Source organism: Thunnus thynnus, chromosome 20 (assembly GCF_963924715.1).
Source record: "Thunnus thynnus chromosome 20, fThuThy2.1, whole genome shotgun sequence".
Taxonomy (NCBI): Eukaryota; Metazoa; Chordata; class Actinopteri; order Scombriformes; family Scombridae; genus Thunnus; species Thunnus thynnus.
The window spans coordinates 2,867,626-2,885,401 of NC_089536.1; the positions used below are offsets into that span (position 1 = coordinate 2,867,626).

General features: G+C 39.3%; 1 protein-coding gene across 4 annotated transcripts in view; it reads left to right on the forward strand.

Moving 5' to 3' along the window:
- rnf213b (ring finger protein 213b) overlaps positions 1-17,776 on the forward strand; it is a 42,187-nt gene that overhangs the window by 23,631 nt on the left and 780 nt on the right. For all 4 annotated transcript variants that reach the window (XM_067575487.1, XM_067575489.1, XM_067575488.1 and 1 more), the window contains 27 exons: positions 1,185-1,372; positions 1,478-1,598; positions 1,970-2,070; positions 2,361-2,540; positions 3,758-3,903; positions 4,021-4,120; positions 4,735-4,846; positions 5,073-5,274; positions 5,992-6,194; positions 7,107-7,226; positions 7,829-7,930; positions 8,023-8,265; positions 9,689-9,773; positions 9,884-9,918; positions 10,014-10,117; positions 10,207-10,351; positions 10,437-10,602; positions 10,702-10,796; positions 10,884-11,132; positions 13,225-13,357; positions 13,448-13,531; positions 14,152-14,317; positions 15,693-15,894; positions 15,994-16,071; positions 16,272-16,469; positions 16,726-16,815; positions 17,231-17,409. In XM_067575487.1, the coding sequence (XP_067431588.1) occupies positions 1,185-1,372; positions 1,478-1,598; positions 1,970-2,070; positions 2,361-2,540; positions 3,758-3,903; positions 4,021-4,120; positions 4,735-4,846; positions 5,073-5,274; positions 5,992-6,194; positions 7,107-7,226; positions 7,829-7,930; positions 8,023-8,265; positions 9,689-9,773; positions 9,884-9,918; positions 10,014-10,117; positions 10,207-10,351; positions 10,437-10,602; positions 10,702-10,796; positions 10,884-11,132; positions 13,225-13,357; positions 13,448-13,531; positions 14,152-14,317; positions 15,693-15,894; positions 15,994-16,071; positions 16,272-16,469; positions 16,726-16,815; positions 17,231-17,409 (3,827 nt within the window). The remainder of the gene's footprint in view (positions 1-1,184; positions 1,373-1,477; positions 1,599-1,969; positions 2,071-2,360; positions 2,541-3,757; positions 3,904-4,020; positions 4,121-4,734; positions 4,847-5,072; positions 5,275-5,991; positions 6,195-7,106; positions 7,227-7,828; positions 7,931-8,022; positions 8,266-9,688; positions 9,774-9,883; positions 9,919-10,013; positions 10,118-10,206; positions 10,352-10,436; positions 10,603-10,701; positions 10,797-10,883; positions 11,133-13,224; positions 13,358-13,447; positions 13,532-14,151; positions 14,318-15,692; positions 15,895-15,993; positions 16,072-16,271; positions 16,470-16,725; positions 16,816-17,230; positions 17,410-17,776) is intronic.

A 17,776-nucleotide genomic window follows, 5' to 3' on the forward strand; every position in this document is an offset into this window, starting at 1 on the left:
GTGGCTTCTTTTTAAACCCTAACCCTTTATTCAAAACCACTAAATGTCTCAGTGACTATTGCAGTTATTTGTTGAAATATGAGGTAGTTTGGATTTATTGGTCCAAAAGGCATAGACACTACAGTTTGATCCAGTGTGTTGTTAGTTTAGTTCATGATGGGATGCGTCTATAAATGGCAGAATTCCTGTCAGCCTCAGCTGTACTGTGAGACTAATGACACGTTCATGTCATATTGGAGCCACTGCAGTTATGAAATTCTGACTCATAAATAGCTTTCACATCAACCTTTAAGTCCTCAATTATGACTTGACAACTTGGTTTTTCCTGAAAGTTCCCATATATCCGACTTGACACTTAATAATACGGAAATGTAAACGCAAAACCAAGCAAACATGGACGCCTCATGTCAGAGTCCTTCATTCAATGTAATTAAACCCAGTTTCAATGGATATAGTTTTAATTTTGTCAATGCACAGTATTTTAAACCCTCATATGATCAACTCAGTTATCATAAAACCCTCCTGAGTTGTCAGGTGACATGAATGCTCACAAGTCCTCAATATGAGAATCTTTTCAATCCTTCTCATCCATCTGACATGCTAAACTTTACATGCTAAACATCATAATGATAATATACAATAGTAGTTTACATGCTAACTATAAAATTTTGATGTGTTAACATGTCAGCTATGCCTAAGAACCCAAACTGACAATGAACTTAGCTTGACAAGCTGAGTTTGAGGTGTGTCACCATACAGATAATGAGCGTTTGAAACATGTTTGTCTTTATTTCCATTACTGACATTAACAATTATAGTACATTACTGAATATTAGCTTGCCAGGCTAACACAATGAATTGGCTATACTGTCTCTTTCCCTCTATATACTGGTATTCGCAAAAGCTGCAAAACATGACAGTTTGGATGCAGACAACTGGAACATTCAGAGAGGGAAATAGAGAAACTTAATGTATTTAACTTATAACTTACACCTTATGCAAACTACTGCAACTTCCTCAAACTCAACCCAAATACTCTGTTGGGTAGCAGCAAATTCCCATGGACAAATGCTCATTTTTGAGTTGGAAGGGGAGGAACTTTTCTGACATTATGGGGACAATTATGTTCAGGAAATGGGACGTCTTGCAGTGAAACAAAATGAAATGTGTTTTATTTTCGGCAGATGGAGGACATTTTAGCTCTCGGTATCTGTGTCGAGCAGACCAAACTCCTGGCTGTGACCTCCCTGCAAGAGTGTGAGTCATTTGTTAGCAGAGTGGAGTTTCTGCAGCCATGTCTTGATAGAGCGTTTGGTCAGAAATACAGAGCTCTGTGTAGCGCTGGCTGTCTGCAACATCTGGACTCCATCAGGTGAGTCCGCCAAGATGTCTGGTGAGAAAAAAAAAACAAAACAGATTGTGTGTTTCTGAGGTTTATTTATAATCTCTTTTCACTCTTCTTTCTTTTCTCTTTCAGGTCACTGTGGCATGGGATGCTGGTCGTTGCATCTTTCATCCAGCACGTCATTTTTAAAGTTAAAGGGAATGACACTAAAATGAAAGATCTGGCTTTCCAACACTGCAATCTTCACCTGAACGTAAGAATAATGATTTTAGGCTTCGTGTTTTCATCTTGATATGACTGAACAAGGTCATATTTAGCTTATTTAGCTGAGGTGGTAAGCTTCTCAGATCCTGAAACATCTTGTCTCATGACTAGTTTAGCCAGCCGATAACAGCCTAAACAATACTGATTACATTACGTTACATTTGCTGTGAGAAATAAAACCTCTGCTACACTTTTTCAGAGAGGTTTGTTTATTTTTTATTATGTTAGAAGAGGCTGTCTTTATGTCAGGTGCACCGGCCTACCTCCAGTATAAAATCTCTGTAATTGTAGGTGATTAGATGGGAGATCAGCGAGGAAAAACCCCCCAAAAAGAAACATGTTTATTTTTCTCATTTTCAGCTGATGCAGGAGTCGCCTGATGTACGGAGCGTGGACACACTGCAGAAGCTGATCCGCATCCTGAACTCTTACCACAACGATTGTATCAGCAGAGAGCTGAGGTCAGATTCTGCCTTTAAATATTTATATTCATAACACTTTTGCCAGTTTAGAGAAACATCTGTTTTCAATGCAGTAAACTGGAAAATATCCATTATTATGAATTCAACACAGTTTCTCAATTTCTTTTGAATGATTCATTAGAAACAAGTCGTCATCTCGTTATTCTGCGATTGTTTTAAGCAACTGATTTAAGATTGTATGCACCATAGAATGACATTACATGCATACATTTTGTTCTTATCTCACAGTTCTTTAACTCCTCTCCCTAATTATACTTTTTTCTCTGAAGGTTTGGCCTTTCTTGCCCAATTTGCCTGTTGGAGCTCACAAAGCCGTCCGTCCTCCCCTGCCAACACATCCTCTGTCTGCCGTGTCTGCAGCACTGCATTCAGTCACAGATACGTTTTTGTCCTAAATGCAGGGCAAACCTGCCACCAAACTTTAAGCCGACTGTTTCTCAAACCATCGAGTGAGTATGAAAAAGTTACATAAAGTAGATACAGCAATGTAACGAGTCATTTAGTCAAAATCTATTCCTGGGCAGAAAAGTCTGAAACATTTTGTCATTATGATTTTATTAATTATTTGTTTGAAATGTCCAACTTATCTAAAATATAACTTCAAAAAAATCACTGACATTCAAAAAACATCTTTTTTATTTTAAAAATAAGCGCATTTTTGAGGCATTATTAAATGTTTGCAAGAAGAAATGGTGAGAGATGGTTTACAGTCAGACATTTCTGCAGGTTGTGAGTTCTGATTAGAAAATAAAGAATTAAATAAATGAAATTATAAAATGATAATTCTGATTAGTTGCAGAGTGTAAACTTGTCTGCTTACTTGTGCCAACTTGTCTTTGAAATTGTATATTTGTAGTATCAAGGTAAAGGTACAATTTATTGTCATTCTTTCCATGTACAATACTATAATATTGTACAGGGGGAACAAAAATTGTGTACATTCAGTGCAATGATGTACACAATAAGAATAAAAAGACAAGAAAGTGCAAGTAATATTGAGTTTAGTGCAATGGATGAAAAGGTGCCGTCACTCTTTTGCTGATGTTCCTTGTTCACTCACTTTCTGCAGAGCTCACTATGTTTAACTTGAGACTTTTTAAGACCTCTTTAATACCACATTGTATGCATTTTAATTTAATACCTGTTTCACAATCATACCATTAATTTTTTTTATCATTATGTCACTTTTGTCAGTACTTCCCAGCAGTATACAACAGTATTTCCTAATGATATAATTGTTTGCCCCCAATAAACCTGTCAACAAAGTACAATAGTTCAGCATTTATTTAACTTAACATTTGTATAAAAATGAGAAAAACTCCCTCACATTGTCTTGCTCACTGCTAGAATATATAATAATTACTTTATGTTTCTGTCTGTCCAATCATCAGGTGTATGGATACTGTGTATAATTGTGTATATGTTTACCTGATGAAGGTTGATGTCACATATTCAGGGGTGCAGAGACTTAACATTTTTTAATACAATTTTTTTCCTTAACCGTCCTCTTACTGAGAAATAATTCATGTTGGTACTGATAAAACATACTGAATATTATAACAGTACAATAATCTGCATCAGCATCTGGGCGTCCACTGCTGTTGTCAAAAAAATGCTTCCAGGTTTCGCTGTTTCCCGCCTTGATAAAAACTTTTCAACGTTTCAGGGCAGCACTTCAGCAGCAAGCGGACGTCAGAAGCTGCTGTAACTCCTTCTTCCTGGAGGTGGTTTCCAGGTTCTGTCTGTCAGAGGGGCAAAAGCCAGAAGAGGGAGTGGTGGAGCTGCTCTTCTCCCTACTGGTCTCTGCTAATGGTCAGTGAGAGACTGTTTAGTCAATAATAATAATAATAATAATAATAATGATTAGATCATATATGATGCTTTGATGATGAGATGTTCACCAGCTGATTCTCCTGAATGATGATGCAGGAGATGTGTACAGGACCAGAGAGCTCACTCCGTTCCTGGAGTGTGTTGACAACAGTCCGGTGGTTCGATCTGTGCTGCCGAAACTCCTGCTGCAATACAGGTGAGGGCATGGACGATGACGACGTGTGGAGGAACAGCTCAAACTCTATAATCAAGTAAAAGATAGAAAAATGATAGCAAAATACTCCTTTACAAGTAAAAGTCCTACATTCAAATATGTTTTAGCAGTAAAATGTATTGAAATATCTTAAATCAAAGTACTCAGAGTATAAAATGCTGCCTGTCAGGTGAAAAATATAACATTTATATTTAAAATACATTAAAAGACCACTTCCTAATGTGCTTGATTACAGCAAGCAAAAACCTTTCAGTGTTCAAATGACAACTTGACTATTGACAGACTGTAAAATATTATGAACTTTCCCTTTAAGTTGAAACAAACAACGCTGCTTCTCTGAGATCCTCATAAACTAACAGTTTGAAGATTCATGATGTCACTATTCCAAAAACACATTTTATGGATCTTATCTCATGTTTTAAATGTTAAGTCTGAACCTTCAGCGTAACCAGCAGCTACAGCCGTCAGATAAACGTAGTGAAGTACAACAGACATGTTTTCCCTCAGAAGCATAGTGAAAAATGTAGCAAGTCTCCTAAAACTGAAACATACGTTTCTAGAAAGTGCATGTCTGTTAACCGTGGTGCATCTGTCAGTTTTGAGCAGGCGAAGGCTCACATCCAGACCTACCTCAAGAATCTGAAGGAGAAGTTTCTAGACAAAGAAGACCACACTGAACTCTACCTGCTGTTTGTCAACTGTTTCCAGGTAAAACACACCAACTTCATCTTTCTTTGCTCTTCTATGTGATACTGTTTCTATTATCTATTATATTCCTATTAGTTTTGTGTATTTATTCCAAACAACTGATGTTATTGCTGCCAGAAATAAATGTATCACCTCAGAATTTTCCCACCAAAGTGATGAAAGTAGGAAAACATTTACAGAGATATTTCTTCCACATGTCGATCGTGAATTTTTACATCTCTCTCAGGACTCTCTGTTGTGCTCCGAAGCGAGAGAAGGGGAGCGGACTAGAGAAGAGCAGCGGCAGGCAGAAATCGGATTCCTGAGCAGGATCGCCAGGAAACAGACTCCAGACAGACAAGTAGACCCAGCAGAGTTCCTGCTCAACACAGCCAGGCTGAGGATATGTCTGACCACGGCTGCACGGCTGCTGGAGAGAGCTGCTCAAGGTGCGTGATGCTGAACTTTGTTTAATTTAAAACACAGTGATAAAACATTGATCCTCAAAACAGTTGGTCTGCAGACTTAAAAAGCTCTCAATTTTTGAATTTGCTGTTGATGGATAATATTCTCCCACAATGCAAAGGAAAGGAAAGAAAATGGAGGCGCGTTCTGATGTTATAGTTTGATTTCCTTTGCACAGCGCATCATTTCCTGCCAGTAGAGGACAATGTAGTATAGAGCTGCAATAATCCATTGGTTGATCAACAGAAAATTAATTGGGAACTATTTTTATCATCAATAAACCATTTAAACCATTTTTTTACAGAAAAACGTCCAAACATCTCCAACTGCAGCTTCTCCAAAGAGAGGATTTGCTTGTTTTCTCTGTTTTATGTCACTGTTGGGAAAACACATTTGTTGACATCAACAAGGATTTCGAGAAAACGTGATGGCAATTTTCCATCATTTTATGGGCTAAACATTAAAATGATATGATGATTTAATATGAAAATTGTAATTAGTTGCAGCCTTAATGTAGTATGTTCTTTTCTTGTACACAAACTAAGTCTGTAGTATAGAAATGGGACACAAGGATCGTTTGATTGCACCTGAAAACGACATTTGAAGCATCAGCACAGAGATTTTAAATTCCATCATGTGTTCTGTAGTTTGATGAAAAGTAGAAATAAATGATGGTGTCGAGTTTTTTTTTGTTTCTGCAGGAAATACCGGCAGACACGGGGAGGTGGAGGCTGATCAGTACCTGCAGCAGGTGAGGGCGGTGTGTGAGTACTCTGGTAACGACTGGTACAGGGTGTATCTGCTACGAGCCCTGCACAGAGTCTCCGGTATGGACTGCATACTGTCCCTGATGAACATCCCCACCTGGAGATGGGTCTTCCCAGCAGACCTCCTTCGACTGCAGGTAGCGATATCCTCCTCCACAGGAATTTTTATCTCTTTGTCATCGTTAGACTATATCAATAGCCATTAAGACTCCATTTACACCTGGTATTAACATGTGATCTGTCTCTGGATACGTTATCTGGATAATGACATCCAATCCATGGGTGTCTGGGTGGGGCTGGTGGACTTGTCGACAAATATGGGAAGCAATGCTGCGGATGGATGCTGTGGTTAATTCTTTGCAAGGGAAGACTTTTAGCTACCGCTGCTACTTGTAGCTTTTGCCAGGCTTGCTTAAGCTAGTAGAAGAGATGACGTTAAACGACCTTTCAACTTGATGGATGGATTTTTTTTTCTTATGAATGTGGCCACGCTGTGCAGATTGCCTTTACACCTACTGAGATACGATCACAACGCGAGGCTGACCACCTCCGCATGTGGTCTGACATTATATTCCTGATGTGTTTTGCAGATATCCAGATGCACACACCGTCTGAGAAGCGACCGAACAGCTGAGAGTTATGCAGAACTATAAAAGATAACAGAAAAAGCCCCTCGATGCAAATAACATTCAAGACGATGAACCAAAGCCCCGTTCAGCCAAAATCCTTCATACTGTCATACATAGACATCCATCACTCAGACAAATACGCTTCCACTTCTGCAAATATAGCAATTCACACCAACCGAAAGACAGTTTTTACTCCCTGAGTGTTTCTTTTCCTGCTACACTGTTTACTACAACCTACTGCGGTGACCTTTCTGGGTTCACAAGGAGAATAAAACAAACAAATTAATAAGTAGAAAAAATGGTGTTTGCCCACATGTTGAATCTCGTAGTAACTGTGCAAAAACAAGCTTTGAAAAAATCGATTTAGACAGAAAACAAACATGCTAATGGTTCTTTTTTTTTTTTTTTTTTCCACCAAAGAGGATGACTCCGACCGAGATAGACCAGTTCCTCTGCTGTGGGACGTCTTACCGAGCTCTGAGAGACGCCATGGTCCAGTTTCTGCTGGAAAAGAAGAACAACCTCTTGACAGAAGTGCAGGTCAGAGATAGTATGATGTGAAACATGGCTGGCTATGCCATGTCTTCTAATTACCACTAGAGGTCAGAGAGGTCACGTTGGTAAATAAATAAATTAATGCATTGATTAATCAGTGAATGAATAGGTTAATATGTTACTGTCTGTTGGTTCTTCACATCTAAAGCAGATGTTAGTTAGTCAATTAATTGATTAGTCGATCGACATAGAAATGAATCGCCATTTATTTTTATAATCTAGTATTCGTTGTGAGTAATTTTTTAAGAAAATTCTATGATTCCAGCTTCTCAGATGTCAATATTTTATGGTTTCTTTAGTCCTCCATAATAAACTGAATATCTTTTGTGGACAGAACAAGACATTTAAGGTTGCATCTTGGACTTTGGGAGATTATAGATCAAACGAATAACAGATTAATCGATAATGAAAATGAGTTACAGCCCTAATGTTAACAGTTAAGAGTAAATAAAAAAGGCTGTTGAAGTAACTCTACACAATAAGACTCTTTAAATTGCTTTACAAAATCAAACTTCTTGGTTTTATTCACTTATTTTTTCTCCTGTATTGCTCTTATGTGTCTCCTCTGTTTTATATTTGCTCTGTAGAAGCTGAACGGCTCTCAGATCAGCCTCCTGGCTCTGGCCCTGTTCAGACAGATCACCTGCCGCTACAAATCACCTGATGTCAAAGTACATCCCTCCCGACAGGTACAGGCTCTATACATGACGTCTAATGTCAATTGTTTCTATTGTAAATCTACTTTCTGATGTTTGACGGGTGGCTCTACGTGAACTTACAGGAGAAGGAAATGCTGGCGGAGTTCCTGAAAAACATCAAATCAAGGGAGTTCAAGGAGTTCTGCATGTCACTCCTGTCAAATCAGATCGGCGGGCCGCGTTCAAGTCTTTACGTGGGTCCGGGTCTGACTCCTCAGAGACAAACCCTCCTGGAGCTGCTGGTCCATCTGAACTCTGTGCTCCTCAGTGGAAATACTCTACTGCTTCCTCTACACCAGATAGCTTTCCAGCCTCAAAATGTGACAGTAAGACAATTCTTATCGTACGTTTTGCTTTTTCTTCACGTTGTATCGTGTCAGATCGATGGATGACATGTTCTTTAATGCCGGAAAAAAGGAGAGCAATTAGTGCATACAAGATGAACCAGGTCGCTCTGAAGGTTCTTGCCTTCAAGGCGTAGTTTTTATACCCTTGGGTCGACATAGGTCACACCTATTGTCCATCCTCTTTATCTTTGGCCAATTACACCATTATTTTTTATCTTCGTCACTCGTTGTTGGTCAAAACTCTTCAAGATAGGTTTTGAGCTGACGTGGATGTGTACTGGCATATTCAGTTCTATCTAGTTATGTCCATTTTTTTAATATAATTATTGGGGATCATTTTACACCATTATTGCCAAGTTATTCTTGCCACCAGAGTGTATTTTTAAAAAAGGTGAAGACTTTAATGCAGACCCAAGCAAAGTGACATGTAATACAAACACACTCAAATTTATCCAGTGTATGATTATGATTCTTATACCGTGCTTCTGTACTTATATCATGATTAAATGTAATTTATGAGATTACAGATACATCATCAATAAGATTATAACACACTATTACTTATAATGTTTATGAATCACCCTGCATAGCTCAATATTGTCTGTTAGCACACCATGACTCTCAATGAAAATACACCACAGTTGTCTCTTTCTTAAAGGGGCGCTCTATTGATTTTGCATGTAAAGGTGAGTTCATAGTGATGTCATCAGGGTTATCTACACATTTTGAACAGAGAGTCTGTAGTGTGGAGTTTCAAAGATGTGAGTTTTTACCAGACAGAGAGGATCTAACAAAAGATGCAATCAAACTGCATTATGGGAATTGTAGGATCCAATGTTTTTCCATGTTTTTGTAGTTCAGGCTTTCGTAATCTCAGGTATCACTGGAGTCCATCTTTGTAGAAAACCATCCATCCTCATTTGCAGTTGGACTGTCATGTACTCCATTGTGTAGACTCGTCTGCTAGTCTGCTGCTTCAATTTTAACTATTTTCTTCTTAATCTGTCCCCCAAATTTACTTTAGAGTGCCCCTTTAATGCTCACTGTTTTCAGTTTCTACCGATTTTCAGGGAAATCTTTTCAAACGAGCAGATTGTTTGTAAGATTTTTCTTCCTCTCAGTTTTTGTCCCAATGCACTCAAAAGACTGTGATCCTCTGGCAATATTCATAGTTCAGGAAGTCTTTGGGTAGATAGTGAAGACAGAAAATCATGTTTAAACTACGGATCCAATTTTAAAAAATCTATTATTTAAAAAATCCAGTTTCCCCCTACATTTCTGTGAGAAAATTTGATATAGATTGTGATAAAAAAGGGATGGATTTCTAGATAAAAATAAAAACTGAAAGTAATATCAATACCATGAATGTAGCACATTAACTCAACTTACTTTTCCATCGAAGAACTACTTCCTGCCAACCATGCCCGATGATCACACAAGTGAAGCCAGACAGTGGCTGACCAGAGAGAGGAAATTAAAGCAGTACTGTAAGTAGTTAACATACTTCAGTTCTCTATGAATAGTCAATCAACAAATATATACATATAAATACATACATATATATATATATATATAATGTCTTTTCCATCATTTGAAGACTGTGCCAATGGACATCTGTGCTTTGTGGGAGAGGTACGAGCTTTTTTGTGTTTAAGCAAACATTCCTTAACATCAAACATGAGAATAAAACAACATAAAACACTAATCAATAAATTCTGTATTTATAGTGTGGTAAACCAGTGGTCAAATCAAGATGTCCGGACTGTGGATCTCCAATTGGTGGGGAAAACCACAGACCAGTTGATGGCTTTACTTCACAAAGAGCCCAGAGGTATTAATTAACCTGTTCAATTAACCAGCTCTGTGGCATTATTTATTTTCTCAGTTAAAAATATGTGTTTAATTTAATTTGTGTGTCAGAGATCAAACCTGGACGGGTCACATATTGGGAGACGCTCATCAGAGGTCCGAAGCCCCCGAAAGACAGATGACGTTAGTTCAGTCCTGCGTCCTGCGGCTGCTGACACACCTGGCCATGCTTCAAGGCGCCATCGGAAACGACAGAGTGAGACATCACATGAGTTTAAATATCAGCAGTATTGTAAAGATGACATGACACTGTGTAATAATACTGCTGTGTCTTGTCGTAGGGAGTCAGTGACATGATCCACCCCAGGCCGTTTGATGTTCTCAACTTCCTCTGGAACCACCTTGAAAAGGACATGAATGTTTTGGGGAAGACGCTGGATCAGAACATGGACAACACAGCGGTTACAGTTCATTTGATTCTCAAGGCCTGCACAGAATTCCCTACAGGTGATACTGACTGTCCAATAAAGTTCAGCATGCAGTTTCTATTGTTAAACATATAAAACAAAAACATGTGACATACATGTACTCTGTTTAATGTTAAAGTGTCCCGCGGCGCCAGAGCTGATCTGTCCTCCAGTCAAGGACGGAAACAGTGGGAGAAGCTCGTCTGTGATTCTTCCATCAATACAATAGTTCGAGTAAATAACACAATATCTTTAAAGGGAGTAAGTTGATTGTTTAAAAGCCTGTAAATGAAATCACTAATAGTCACATTTTCATAACAGAGACACAAAGACATTTTGGCCGAAGCTCAGGACAGAATCGCTGCTGATGATGGACTTGCCGGAAGCCCCCTGATGACTCTCGTCTTCAAGGATCCTGCACCCATGTTGTCGCTCCCCTCTGACTGCCCGACGCATCGCTCCTCCTTCTGGACTCTTCCCGAGATGATGACGGTGGAGCGTTTCTGTCAGTTGGTGGGAGATGAACAGGAAAACAACTCTTTGTCCCTGCTGGACTTGTTTCTCAAAAAGGTACCAGTTCTTCATTTAGTGGCATGTGAAACCCCTTTTTTTCTGAGAAAGACTGAGGAGACAGTGGAGGATAATCAGACGGATGTTCACCAGATTTGACAGGTTTTAAATCCTGATCTAAGACATAGTGAGGACTGACAGTCCAAACAGATTATCTGATGGTGTGAAAAGAGGATTACAGATTCATCTTAGAGGGGCGAACAGCTACTGAAAGTCCAGTTTATAGTGAAAGCAGAAAGACTCTACATTCCTTTAAATATAGTTTGTTTCATAACAGAAAATGTTAAGAACCTTTAAATCTGCATCTAGATCCAGATAGATAATGATACTGATTGGCTGATGAACCTTAATCCTGTTTCAGGATTATTATATAATAATTGTGGAAACTTTCAGTAGAGTCGGACTCATTACTACTGAATTATGGACATTTAAATATATCATGTTACTGAAGCATCACCTATAAGTGAAATGTGGTAGATGTGTGGGGAAAATAATAATAATAAAAACAGTTTACAAAGTGCTTTGACAGACAAAGCAAAAGTAGTACAATGCAGAGCAAAGACACAACACAAAACAATAGAAAACAATAGAGAGATGATAAAAAAAAGACTAAAAGACAAGATGCTCGAAAGACAACATTAAATAAAAGCAAGTCTGTAAAAATGGGTTTTAAGAAGTGATTTAAAAGAAGTCACTGATTCTGCGAGCCTTATCTCCTCAGGCAGGTCGTTCCAAAGTCGAGGGGTCCTGATAGCAAAAGCACCTTTAGATTTGACTTTGGAACGGCGAGAAGGGCCCCACCTGAGGATCTAAGGCTGCGGCTCATACGGGGGAAAACATATCTGTCATGTAGTTTGGAGCTTCAGACCCTGACGTGCTTTAAAAGTGATCAGTAAAATCTTAAAATCAATTCTAAAACGAACAGGGAGCCAATGAGGAGAAGCAGAAAGAATCGGGGTGATGTGATGTTGTCTGTTAAAACCAGTAAGAAGCCGAGCTGCTGCGTTCTGCACCAGTTGGAGGCGAGATGGAGGGATTTTTGTGGGAGTTGCAGTAATCTAATCTGGAGAAAATGACAGCGTGGATGATTTTTTTTTTATCAAGGACAGAGTGGGAGAACATTGGCTTTATTCTAGAAATGATTCTTATTTGGAGGAAGCAGGACTGGACAACTAAAAGAAAAAAAAAAACTAGTTAATTCTAATATTTTATAAACCAAATTTGCTACGACTCACGTTTTGGGAGCCAAAATGTGGAGCTTTAATTGTAATTGCGCCATGATGGCATGATGTTTCATGGTCTAATATTCCACCAGATCACACTGAGGGTTTACTCAGCGGTGTTGGAGGTAACATGCTAAATATCAGACAAACAAAAGTGCAAGACAGAAAACTGTAGTTAAACAGAAATGTCAAATCAAATGTAATATATTTATAGAGCACATTTAAGCCAAACAACCAAAATGCTTTACAGGGAAAAAAAAGTTATGTTAAATTTTGTCCAAAAATACAGTAAGTGTTCTCATAATCGCAATAAATAACAGTTAAAAGCCAAAATCTGGTCATCTCCATTTGTTAATATATTGAATATATAACACTTAACTTCAGGTTCCCCTTTTTAGCATTTATAATCAGTATATAAAACAATTAATAAATGGTTTACAATACACTATGATGCAGTTATAAGCAGATATAAATAAGTAAGTAATGCATTTCTTAACAACTCTGACGCATCCTGTGTGCAACCATAAGTGGATTCTGGTATAAACAGATAATGAATGAAAATATAGTAAATCACAGTTGTAATAATATAAAATATGTCTTGTTAGGAGAAGTTATAATTGCTGAAAAACACTTAAAAATCTCTTTATATCTTCTTATAACTACATTATAGTGTGTTAGAAACTATTTATTAATTGTTTGTAGATTATAAATGCAAAACAGGTGACGTGTTGCTTGAATATTTTGTGTTGCATAAACACGTTGATTCCTGCAAGACATCATGAGGTTCTGACGTTTGTGATGAAGTGTTCTTGGAGCCAGACTCCAGTTTGAAGCATCGCATTGACTCTGCTGGTATGTGTTTATCTCAGATTCGCTGTGTGAGGCAGTTACATCACCTGCCGGAGCTGGCGGCTCTACAGTCAGACCTGCTGAGGGTGTTTCCTCTGGCGTCAGACTCCACGCCTCAGACCATCGCACAGATGTTACAGCGGATACCAGCGGGTATGTTAACACGTAAAAAAACCTACTTTCACAATCACACACACAAACAAACCTTCATGAAAACTGGACTCTCTGGTGATGTTTTGTTAGGTTATCAGAAGAAGATGCTGGTTGAGAGAGTGGAGACATTCATCAAGGTGTGGAACTGCCTCAGAGCAGAGATGGCGAACAACTGTAAGCATTAACGTTTAACTGGACTGTGTGCATGTACAGTATTAGGAGTTCATTCATTGCATTAAAACATACAGTATATAAGATATAAATTCAATGCAGAAATATGCAGGAAAGACTAATCAAATCACTTGGATGTCAGTAGTTATCAATATGAAATACTGTAATGTTAATATATTACTGCTAATGTCACTATAACCACAGCTATTAGTACAGCTTAGAGTGTTTGTGCTGCATGTTTAACATTTTTCAGGCTAACATCAGTAAACACATTTCATAAAAAGGCAGGAAATAGTTTCATTTACTTCAAGAAGCTATTTAATCTTTACATATTAGTTTAAAAGCAATCTTCATCACTGTTTGATGCAAACAGTCTTCAGTGTTTGGAATCATAATATTTAGTGAAATAACAGGAAAATTATATTTTGTGGCTTCTTTTAGAATAATTCTTTGTGTTTTTTTACTTACTTGTAGAACATTATTGCATTTTTATTTGTTGTATCCAGACTGGATATCAAAATAAAAATAATAATCACTCTTTAACTTGCAGAATCCATTCAGGCCTCTATGAAGATTAGTGATTAGATGTGTTTGTTCCCTCGTCTGTCTGTGTGTAAATGTAGCAGCAGGTTTGGGTGAGAGAGAGGTGACGACCGAGAGCACGGGGGAGTTTCTGATACCCTGCCGACACGGACCGGGGTCGTGTCTCCGAACTCTGGTAGACTTCCTGTCAGAGACTCATAACAGCCTGGTGAAAGAGGCGAGGACAGTGAGCCGCCAGGACGACAGGTCAGTACAACCCGTCCAGACTGTCGAGGTTTTTCTTCTTTGAGGTGATTTTAAGACGGCGTTCAGTCTGACTCGCCTCCTCACTGACTTCAACGTTTGCTTTCAACTGCAACATTATCACCATCAACTGTTACTCATCAATGTTCTCCTTCGATCCTTCTACTGAAAACATCTTTTAAAGCAGCCAATTTTAGCAAAAACTCCATCCATCCATCCATTTTCTGACACTTATCCGAGACCGGATCACGGTGGCATCAGACTGAGTAAAGGAAACCCAGACATCCTTCTCCCCGGCAGCACCCTCCGGCTCCTCCTGGGAGATCTCAGATATATAATCCCTTCAGCATGTTCTGGGTCTGTCCAGGGGTCTCCTACCAGCCTCCAGCGGGAGGCAAAAACTTCAGTGAATTAATCATTTTTACGTGGGTTCATCAATACATCCGTTTTACTGTACTTATCCAGGTACAGGTCGCATTAATTTAATGAATTGTATCATTAGGAATCGTTGTTATATAAAAACTGTGATGATGATAAAGAATTCACAGTACGATTGTGAAACGTGTATTAATTTAAATTGCACACTATGTGATATTAAAAAGGTCTGAAAAAATCTGTTTTAAATCCATGTTTTGAACTGGTAAAGAATCTGAATCTGACTCAACTCTTGCTGCCCCGCATCCACACTCTTTGTTAGCCAATCAAATGCATGCAATCACATTTTGCAGGTAGATAAGTTTGTCATGTGAGTGCTGTGATTCTGCTTTAGCTTCCGGTTATCGAGACAGAAGATAAAATGATTTTCACCTTGATAAGATCCTGTCTCATAGTTTTATAAACTGGTAAACAATGTTTTAGCATCTGGTAAACCTTCACGTTTTACTCAAACTCAGCTTCCTGTACCATATTTCATCTCCTCACATGTAGTTATAGCAACACAACTACACGTGAGACTTGACTACTGCAACAGTGTCCTCTTCATCACACCCTCAAAGCTTCTCAATAAACTCTACTATGTCCAAAACTCTGCCGCCAGCCTCCTCACTTCCGCCGCCTCGCCCTCATGACCACATCGCCCCCGTTCTGCGGCTCCCCGTAGCTCTCAAAACTCCCCTTTTTTAAAACTACTTTTAGCTAATGTTCAGATCTTAGTTTGATATTTTTTAAATGAGAGTATTTTAATCTCTTTTGCTGCTCTGTTGTTGTTCTGTATCACTTTCATCTGCATCTTTAAGTGCCTTATTATTATTATTAACACATCCATACCATCGTAGCCCCTTGGATGTATTTCGTGCAGTGCCGTTTTCAGTCTGAAAATAGCCCTGAACCTACTTTTAATATGGCCGATCTTGGACATTCTCCCGTTTTATTTCCCCAGTGAGTACAGTGTTCCTTTGGAGAGGATATCAGAAACCCAGCTGACTCAGTGCCACCCAGAAAGAGAGCTGCTACCTCTGGTTTTAGCCCACTGCCACTACACCTTGAAGAAAGGCGGGGAGACCGAAGGGACCTACGATCTGCCAGGAATCCAAACCCAACTGGCCCGTCGATTCCTGGCTGGAAAACCACTTATCCGAGCGGTAAAGATCTAAACTATTCACACAACTGCATGCAGGTGGTGTCAGATAATATCAGACATACTTCTAACCGGCACTTGTATCCACTTGTATCTAAACCAGGACACCTCGAGGTACTTGAACAGACATCTTAAGGATTTCTCTGTGGTTCTAAATGAGGTCAGAGGAAAGATTCATCAGGTAAAGAGTGTTTCAGTTACTTATGAACTTTACGGTACCACAGTCGTCATCTGGAACTGACTAATGCAAGCTGAAGAATGTTCACAGTAGTTTCCCCTGTAGGATTTTGAGAGGCCACTTTGTTAAGAGGTCAAATTCCTTCCTGCACACTCCTCTCTTTCGCTGGCCTGCTGACAGTTTCTCTGCCGTCTGTGTCGTAGGAACCGCTGAAGGGTTCGGTGAGCAGTACCATGAGGACGGTGCTGCGTTCATACACGGACGTTTGTGACGCCGTGCATGTGGTGGAGATTGGCCTACGCTTCATTGGCAAGACGGGCGGGGATCCTCAAGGTCAACTCTTGTCCTACCTCACTAATTCTCTGCAGATGGGCCTGCAGATTTCCAGCACTGTAGCCAAGGTACAAACCTCCAAACCCACAGCTATTTCCCTTACAACATAGTTATGCAAAGAATGTGATTATGTTGATCTCATTTTGTAAGCAATGCACTGTTACACCATCCTTTTCTCCTTGTTTTTCTCACTACAAAATTCCCATTAAAGACAACTTTATTAACACTAATGTTCACTTTGGAGACAAATGAAAGAACGCTGCTATTCATGCCAAAGTCTTAATCTAACTAAAACACTTTAAACCTGTTTCGTTTTCATTTTAGGGTCTCGCAGAGAGCAAACTGGAACACAGTATATCCACCTGGCAGCTCCTGACTTGTTGGAAATCTGAGCTTATGCTGAACAGAGAGCAAGTAAGTATTGATAAAATCATAAAACTTTACAGGATGTGGCAGAAAAAAAATCTATTCCCCTATGTTTGGGTCAAAACAGTTATAGTGTGCATTCATCAAGGCCCTTTGAAGACATTAAAGAAACTCCACCCGTGTTTTTTTTAAAATTTTAGCCATTATTTTCGCTCGTGACCCCTGCTGGCTACCAGTGACTGACCCCAAACACCACAGAGAGCTAAATTTCAGGGCTGTAATCCGTTAGAAGTGTGCTCTGACATGGCAGGCGCCCAGAGTTTGACCCCAATAAAAGCTTAATTTAAGGAACTCAGTCAGTCAGTCAGTCAGTCAGTACTGCAGTTTCTACCACAAACGCTGCTGTTTTAACTATTTGACTAGGCGACATTTTCTTTAACACACATTAATGATCGTGTTTCAGGATCCGTTTGAGAGACTGCCCTCAGAGTTCCAGCAGAAGCTGTCAGAGGAAGAGAAGAAGGGGCTGAAGGTCTTCCTCAGTGCCACAGATGTTGACACTTTCTCTTTGGAGCTGCATGAAATTCTGCTGCTGAAGACGAGCAACTCCGTGCCAGACGACGGTTACCAACCTCACTGGGAGTAAGTACAAGCCATCTGTATTCCCCCCCTCAAATATTTGACCATTTGTGAGTTTCTGTAGGAGGTAATACACCAAATGGTAAATAATTTCCAAACCAGTTTGCCCAAAGGCTGTTTTTTAGAAATAAGCATTTTTTTGTAAGCTTGTGAATGAAAGAAGTGTGCCTATTGTCAGTTCAAAGATGACCACGCTGGTCTTAAGGAATCCATTGATTTTTAGACAGCTTTAATCACACTGAAGTGTGGAGGTCTCACCCAGAGTTGCCCCCTGGGATTTGGAACCTTTTGACTTCCAGAACCGGAGCGTGACCCCTCCAGGCAGCCATCTGTCAGGGGAAAGCAGCTTAAGTTGTACCCCCCCCCCCCC